At 36.9% G+C, this 8,702-nt stretch overlaps 1 protein-coding gene across 2 annotated transcripts; it reads left to right on the top strand.

Annotated features, from left to right (window-relative positions):
* Positions 1 to 1,954: 1,954 nt before the first annotated feature.
* Olfr129 (olfactory receptor 129) lies at positions 1,955 to 7,140 on the top strand. Of its 2 annotated transcripts, NM_146327.2 has the most exons (4): positions 1,955 to 2,151; positions 3,637 to 3,673; positions 5,850 to 5,884; positions 6,172 to 7,140. In NM_146327.2, exon 4 carries the CDS (start codon positions 6,175 to 6,177, stop codon positions 7,138 to 7,140), a length of 966 nt encoding a protein of 321 aa, NP_666439.2. In that variant the 5' UTR covers positions 1,955 to 2,151; positions 3,637 to 3,673; positions 5,850 to 5,884; positions 6,172 to 6,174. The 2 variants fall into 2 exon arrangements, with proteins under 2 accessions (NP_666439.2, XP_030105671.1); XM_030249811.1 differs by lacking the exons at positions 1,955 to 2,151; positions 3,637 to 3,673; positions 5,850 to 5,884 and having other exon boundaries at positions 6,175 to 6,514; positions 6,935 to 7,140.
* The last annotated feature ends 1,562 nt before the right edge of the window (positions 7,141 to 8,702 follow it).

Genomic DNA, 8,702 nt, shown 5'->3' with positions numbered 1-8,702 from the left:
CTATGCAAGATCCATCGCAAAATATCTCAGAAGGGCATTTATGTGTTTGTGAAAGTTATATGTTTACTTGAATTTAATTCTAGGAACTTTCAAATTACTACCTGATCATTTCAATGATTGGTAGTGTCCCAAATGTGTCTTGTTCCAAGTGGTTTTGTACTTTCTGTACTCTCCTACTGATTTCTAGTTTTATTATACTATAATATGACATGATAAAATAAATTAATTTCATTCTTTTGTGGTAATATTTTGCTTATGTCATTGTATGCACAAAGTACTTGAAACAAAAGCTACCAAAACTGATTGATGTAGAAACAGAAGATCTGTGTTTACCTAAAATTGTGCTCATGATGTAAAATCATTGAACAGCTGAGTTTTTTTGGATCCTTACCCAGGATAAGCTGTTGCACAACAGTGGTCTCTGGGTGCTTAGAGGAGCTGGGGATCAGGCTCTTGGTGATGGTGGGTATGGTTAGTATAAAAATTCCAGGAGACTGTATCAGAGGACAGCTTCTGAACTGAAATGGTAGGGCTAGTTTATAGAGCTGGAGACACGGGAAAGGGGAGAAAAAAAGGACAGGGAAGAAAATGCACCTAATCTACATATTCAAACCTGATTGGATAAGTAAACGTAAATGCACACCAATTCAAATACCAAAGCACTCTAGAGGAGGCATGAATTTTCCAAGCCTATCAGTTAGACAGATTGCTATCACATGATTTCTAAGTCAAGTTCTCAGATGGGGAAACAGAAGCCTAACTGGTGCTATCATGACTTGGCTTTAGTCACTATGTGGTTGAGTAAACCCAAGGTTTATTTGGGTAGAGAGTGGCTCCACTCTTGCCATGTTATCAGGAGAGTGTCCAGGATATGGTCAGCACTTTTTTTTTCCCTCATCTGACTTGCATTCCAAATTTTTTGATGGATTCTGTCAACCACTTAATACAGCATAAATAATAACCCTCAAACTCTTCCAAAATATAGTAGAACATGGAACAACTCTTCGATTTCTGTTGCCCAAATCAGGTCAATAATACCTCCCTTCAGGAATAAAACTCAAACCAACCTAACTGTGACAAAGATAAAGCAATAAGAACAACAATCACTTACCACACAATAGAAGGGACTGAGTACAGCAGTATAGTAGAACAATTTACACACTATGTGATTTTTCTTAGAAATAAATAGGTGTATAATATCAGTGACACATAATATTGTATATAATGAAAATTTCACTACATAAAACCCGAAATATTTTTATGATTTTTTTAAAAGCAAGTGATAATTGGTAACAAAAAGAAGTAACTAGCATCCATAGCACACCCACAGTATGATGAAACATACTATGATGTGAATGAAAACTTTACTCAGTTATCACTAACAAGATAATAATATAATATTCATCACAAAACCACAAAACCCAGAGTGCCTAGGCATGAACAAGATCTGTGGTTTATATGACTTTTTTTTTCTCCAGGAGATGGTATTTAGCATCAGTGTGGCAATTTTGATTCATTAGAAAGATGATTAGCTTATTGAGATACTTCCTTGTAGATGGAATGTTTCAGATCTTCTGTGATAGAACTTTCTCAGGGGAAAAGGCTGTTGCAGAATTCGGCTCCTCTGCACAGAGCTATTGTCCTATCCATAAGGTCTCTCAGGAGGGCAATGAGAAGCCTCCTGAAACACACCAGTGAGAAGAGATTGTGAGTCTCCTGGGGAGAGTAAAAGAAAAAGGACTCAGAAGACAGATTTTTTTGTATAATATGTTTGTAGCTCATTGTTTTCCAGGAAAGAAGAAAGTGCATATAATGGAAATAGTAAAGTAAGCGTGTGGTGTGGTGTGATGTGGTGTGGTGTGTGTATGTGTGTGTGTGTGTGTGTGTGTGTGTGTGTGTGTGTGTGTGTGTATGAGTGTGTGATATTGGACATTGCCTTGAAGGACATAGTGCTCTCTCCTGAGAGAGGCAATCTTCTTGACATCAAGCATGGTTTCTGACTGTAGCAAAAGCTTTTCAATACAATGTAGAGACGAAGATGGGGATGGTGTGTGTTCCATATATGTTGTAAGGAGAAGATGAACAGAAACCCGGGAGTGGCTAATCAGAAGTAGAAACGACCTTATTATCTCTTCATATACTGTGATTGAGGTAGGTGTAATAGTTAATTTTTCTAGATCAGACTTGAGGAGAGTGAATTAAAGTATATAAAAGGATATCTGATACTCAAAACATTTCCATTCTTGTTATTCTAAGCAATTATTGCCTCTTCCTTTGAAGGTTATTCAAATTTAGGCAGACTCCAGTATCCCTCTCCAAAAACAGCTGTGTAGTACATTAATCACTTATGTCTTCATAATTAGAACTCATTTATCTCAGTAATACTCTAGTTATACCATACATTGTAATCTAGTCAAGTGATCCCACAGTCTCTATTGTGTTGTGTTTTTTTCTTTATTTAACTCAATAGTCTGATTCATAGAATATCATGAACAATATTAAGAAATCAGAAACCTAATGCATAACCAGTGATACCCTAACTAAGAAAACATGTTCTATAAAGAGATAGGAACTATTAAGTTATAGAAATCAGCTGCCATGTTGAGGCTTGTGGCATGAACGGCTATTGTGCTGTTTAACTGATCCTTCTCTTCCATTCGGCTGCATAAATGGTCCTAGGTGAGTAAATAGGAGGAACCTGGGAAATCATGAGTGAGCCTCCTAATAATGTTTTCCTAAGCAATCTACACAAGTTGTGTGTGCTGTTATAGAATTTAGAAGTAGTTACTATATAGTAGTGAAGATGAACAATTCCAGAGAATTTCGACGTACGGACACTGCAGTGTTTCAGAAAACTTCCTAACAGTGTGTGGTTGATTTAAAAGATCATATAAGGGACTGAACCCACCAGTGAACATTTCTAACCTTGTGACAACATGGAAAACAATTTTTTTCTATCTGCACCATTTGCAAAGCAAAGCTATGTAGAGTGTGCTTGAGTTTTATCTTCAGGCTATGTGCATACATACAGTTGCCAATAAAAACACAATATGAACCTTCAGAATCTTACCAGTGCTTAGTGCACACCTGATTTTTATAACACTGAAAGTCTATGTATAAAATAGAGCTCGTTACTGTTAGAAAACCAGTTCAAACAACTGAACTAGAAAGATGGGGAGGATTACATCATGTGGTGCTTACAAGTAAATAATGAACCCACAATTTAGGTCAAGAAAATGTAAGAAATGAGAGGCAGATAGGATATCTACATCAGAGTGCTGTGACACTTGTTTCTCAAGAATCTACACATTATTCCTGAGCAAATCATTCTTATGACACAAATTTAAATGAAAATATAACATTCTGGGTCTTGAGCTGAGTTTCTTGGAAATTTAACTGAGAGAGGCAAGGCCTTCTTCTCTAACTAGAGAGCTATCTATACAGAATACAGAAACTATTAATGAAAGGCGAGATGCTTGAAAAATATTTCAGGTTAAAAAATAGCTATTTTCTGTGTTGGTTTTGGCAGGACTATTTATTTGGGTTTTTGTTTTGTTTTAATTTAATACAGAGAAATGTTTACAGTATATTAAAATAAATGTTAAATGCATCACAATAGGCTCCTTCTCATTTCAGCAAATTTTTACAAGAGCGAAGTCCACTGAGACAACAAGTAAGTATAACAGACCTCCTGCTTCATAACTATGAGAGCTTTAAGTCAGTCCTGTATTCTCTATACTTACATTTTTTAGAACTTTTACATGAATGGATGCTTATCTAATCTAATAGATCCAATAAGCTAGTATACAAAACTATATCCCCCCAGGATAAGAGAACTATGTACTGTTTTTGGGTTTTTTGTTTTCTTTTGTTTTGTTTTGAGGAGAGTGGTTTTCTAATCCTCTATAGAAAAAAAATCTTATGATCAGTTAGTTAATAGGAACAAAAATTATATATTATGGTGGTAAATTCCCCAAAATAGAGTGTACACAAAGGTAAATCTAAAGTTGTTATGGGTAGTACACACATGTTCATTTCCTATGTAGCTGAGAAGCATTCAGTATTTGATCAACTTTACTGATTTGGGAAATTAACATAATTCTCACTGCAGCAACCTCATGGGGAATACTTTTTTTTTCCCCCTCATCCCCTTTTATAAGTGACCAAATGGAGAAGCAGAGTGTGAACAAATGCTGTTACCCTGCATTGTTGTTTATACTAACATTTTAACTCATACACAATCTCCCCTTGCTTTACTCTATTGTCCATGTTTCTGCATGAATATACAGGCATACACATATATGTGGCATGTCTCATATGTGTTTATGAACATGAGTAACATGTTTATTTATAATTTGGAAATACTGAAGTCCACATTTGATTTGTGGATCAACCATGAGCTGACCTATTCACTTACAATATAGCATAACCTGTGGCAGTATATCAAGTGAATAGAGGGAGGCCCTAATAGCCTCGTGATATCTCCTATTCTAACTTGTTAGGAAAAATATGGTGTTTTTGATTTTTGGCAAGAAAACCCAAACTTCAGCAAAGATACATACACCCTACAAAACAATAAAGGTCATCTCATTTGAAATAAAAAGTTATCAGACTGGGAGAAAAATAAGTTCACTTCATCTCCAATATTTGAGGGACATGAGACTGAACTTCAGATGATATAATGGGCAGGGACAGGCAGAATACCTAAGGCGACAGAGTAAGCTAAACACTGGGACTTCTCATTACATGAGAACTCAAAGAGTGTTAAAGATGGTAAACATAATGATAAGAACATTGACATCCATACTCAGGCCCATACTCAGTCTCTGTATAAATGAGAAGTCCCCACCAGAGTAGTAAAGGCTAGTTTAGCAATTATAATGTAAAAACAGAGTGTAACTGTAGGCAGAAGAGATGAATTATATCTGGAAAATAGACAAGACTGTTTTGGGAATGACCAGTTTTTCATGTAAGCAACCAAGCAAGCACACAGCAGCTACCCTATACAAAGATGAGCAGAGAGGAATGAACTGTATAGATAATATGTGTGGAGAAATACAGGTAGTTTGATAGAATTATAATGTAAGGTCTGTTGAGATGGAAGGTTAGGAAGAAATTTCTATCAAGCCAGGCACCATGTCTTGCTCTTAGAATTCTAGCATTCAAGAGACTGAGACAGAGGAATTATGAATTTGAGGTTAACCTGGACTACATACCAAGGCACCATCTCTTTTGCTTTTTTTTTTCTTTATTTAACTCAATAGTCTGATTCATAGAATATCATGAACAATATTAAGAAATAAGAAATTTACTGCATAATCAGTGATACCCTAACTAAGAAAACATGCTCTATAAAGAGATAGGAACTATTAAGTTATAGAAATCAGCTGCCATGTTGAGGCTTGTGGCATGAAGGGCTATTGTGTTTTTTAATTGATCCTTCTCTTTCATGTCTCAGCTTATTCATCTTAAGAAGCTTCTCTGACCACCCCATTACTGCCCAGACATCAGCATGTGCTCTGCCTTTAATTCTATACATTAAAAAGAGGAATCATTTATTTATTGAGTTGTTATTTAATTTTACTTTTACTTCCAAAAGTATGAGTCTTGACGAAACAATACTTTTAATGCGTGGATCTAAATACTAGCAATAGCAATCACAGAATAATCTGGGCCCAATACACACAGAGAATGGTTGAAGAGACTGTATATGAGGCAACAGGAAAGCATAGAGATGCGTGTGGGTTGATCAATTTTCCTGTGTAACATTGATAACTAGTTAATGAGAAGAATGTGTAAAGAATTGAGATACAATTAATGCTTTTCCTTTTCTTTTATTTGAATGATAGCTAACGCAACATGTGAAGCTGAACTTAGACCCATGGTAAGTCTTCTGCTTGAGCTTCAATAGTGCCAGGACTGCAAGTTTCCACCATCTTCTGTAAATCCTTGTACACTTTGCTCAATGGTCAGTACACTTTGGAAAATCCCCTAATGTTAACAGAGAAAGTATTAGATATGAAAATCCGTGGGAATGGATTGTTTCTAAGCTTTGATATTATGACCGCAGAGAAAGATTCTGTCTCTGATGTAACTGGGGCTCTAAAAGTATTAAAAGTATTCCTTTCATCTGCAAGAATCCTTCTAATGACTTACTGTTCTGTCTTCCAGGAGATGAGTGTCAACTGCTCTCTGTGGCAGGAGAACAGCTTGTCTGTCAAACGCTTTGCATTTGCCAAGTTCTCTGAGGTCCCTGGAGAATGCTTCCTCCTGTTTACCCTCATCCTCCTCATGTTCTTAGTATCACTGACAGGAAATGCACTCATAACCCTTGCCATCTGCACCAGTCCAGCCCTACACACTCCCATGTACTTCTTTCTGGCCAACTTGTCTCTCCTGGAGATTGGCTACACTTGTACTGTCATACCGAAGATGTTGCAGAGCCTTGTGAGTGAGGCCCGAGGGATCTCTCGGGAGGGATGTGCCACACAGATGTTTTTCTTCACACTATTTGGTATAACTGAGTGCTGCCTACTGGCAGCCATGGCCTTTGACCGCTGCATGGCCATATGCTCCCCACTCCACTATACAACCCGAATGAATCGTGGGGTATGTGCCCATTTGGCAATAGTTTCATGGGGAACAGGTTGCATTGTAGGGTTGGGACAAACCAATTTTATTTTCTCCTTAAACTTCTGTGGCCCCTGTGAGATAGACCACTTCTTCTGTGACCTTCCACCTGTCCTGGCACTTGCCTGTGGAGATACATCCCAAAATGAGGCTGCCATCTTTGTGGTAGCCATCCTCTGTATTTCTAGTCCATTTTTACTCATCATTTATTCCTATGTCCGAATTCTGGTTGCAGTGCTGGTGATGCCTTCACCCGAGGGGCGCCATAAAGCTTTCTCTACCTGTTCTTCCCATCTACTTGTAGTCACACTGTTTTTTGGCTCAGGATCTATTAACTACTTGAGGCCCAAGTCTAGCCACTCACCAGGAATGGACAAACTCTTGGCCCTTTTCTACACAGCGGTGACTTCCATGCTGAACCCCATCATCTATAGCTTAAGGAACAAGGAAGTGAAGGCAGCACTGAGAAGAACTCTGGGCCTGAAGAAAGTTCTGACTATGAATAGGTAACTGAGGATCCTGAAGTGCTCCTGAAAGGGTGCACAGTCTGTCCAAGTAAACAAAGACGACCACTGTGCTATTCTTGGCTGTCTTAAAACAATCTTTAAGGAACATAACTTTGTTTTAGAGTATTCTCTTTACTTGGCACTATTTTTAATTACAAATAATGGGAATGTATGCTTGCTACTAGATATCTTTAGTAGGTTAGTCTAGTACTTAAATATTTTCATCTGGGCAGAGTTTAAAATCACATGATAATATCTCAGGAAACTTGAAAATGGATATTCTCTTTATCCATTCTTAGTCATTGTCCAACCCCTGATATGCCTGTTACCTCTGCACTCTACACAGGTTCTCAAAACATGGCACTTAACGCCTTAATAACTCTATGAGGCAGAGTATTTCTTCTCATGAAAGTCACTAAATTCTTCAGGTGTAATTATATACACATGCAATGCTGAATTAAATAGTTCTTTTGTGGATTCTCTTTAGAGAACATGTAAACATTCCAATAATGCAAACTGTCAACTTTTGAAACTATATGCTACAAACCACTAAAGAAAAAGTATGAGATGTAATTGTCAGCATTTTCTAAGATGTAAATGATTTTAAAGGAAATATTAGTGATATTACAGGAGACGAAACAAAGGTGAAAAATTTATTGATATATTTGCAAGATTTTTCTAAAATCTATAAATTTTGTATGCACAGATGAATCAACATACATTTGGAGATCTTCCAACAAATTACTTCTAAGTGATCTCGTTATTATGTTACAATTCCATATTCCTCAACACGTGTAAACCCATTGCATTGGACTGGAACAGCTATCTAGTTCTCAGGGCAGTGAATTGTTAGTGTCCGCTCTGTAATGTTAAGTCAGTCCACACTCCAGGCTTTGAGCACCCAGGGCCTAAAATTGTGTGCTCAGGTGTAGTTCCTTCCCCCATGCTATATGATTTCTACCAGGGGAGCAGAAAAGAACTCCACCCAGGTGATTCTAAACATAGTTTCAGACACACACACACACACACACACACACACACACACACACACACACATACATACACACACCATATACAGGAATTCAAATGGGTTTACAAGTTATGGAAGACTAATATAAAAGGTCAGCTAGCATCAGATAATTGGATTCTAGTTGTCATTCCATAATAAAAGAAACCAGAGTTCCTTGGAGAAGTAGTCAGGTCATTTCAAAAATAAGGCAACAAACAATTGAAGTTATGAAGTACATGCAATATGCTGAAAACACACAGAAGCCACCATGGAAGAGCTTTCAATGAACAAAGTTGAAGCAATTTGAGCACAATTAATGGTAGAAGTTATTCTAATACACAAAATAAAATTATAATCTTTAATCTTTATGTGTATAATGAAAGATAAAATTCCAATTAAATGTACAGAAAGTTTTAAAGAAATAAAAAAAATTACCATTACACTAAAACTGCACTACTGTTGTAGGCATGACTCACCAAAACAGAAGGACTATAATTATCTACTCCTCAGAATCATTGTTCTGAGCCTAATTACATGCAGTAAAGACTTTTAAGGCC

The sequence above is a fragment of the Mus musculus genome, chromosome 17 (assembly GCF_000001635.26).
Source record: "Mus musculus strain C57BL/6J chromosome 17, GRCm38.p6 C57BL/6J".
Taxonomy (NCBI): domain Eukaryota; kingdom Metazoa; phylum Chordata; class Mammalia; order Rodentia; family Muridae; genus Mus; species Mus musculus.
Note: the sequence above shows the minus strand (reverse complement) of the source record. Positions and strands in the feature narration are given on the sequence as shown.

Bases quoted from the DNA above. Each gene is read 5' to 3' on its own strand.
- Olfr129 (NM_146327.2), top strand. From the start codon at position 6,175: ATGAGTGTCAACTGCTCTCTGTGGCAGGAGAACAGCTTGTCTGTCAAA.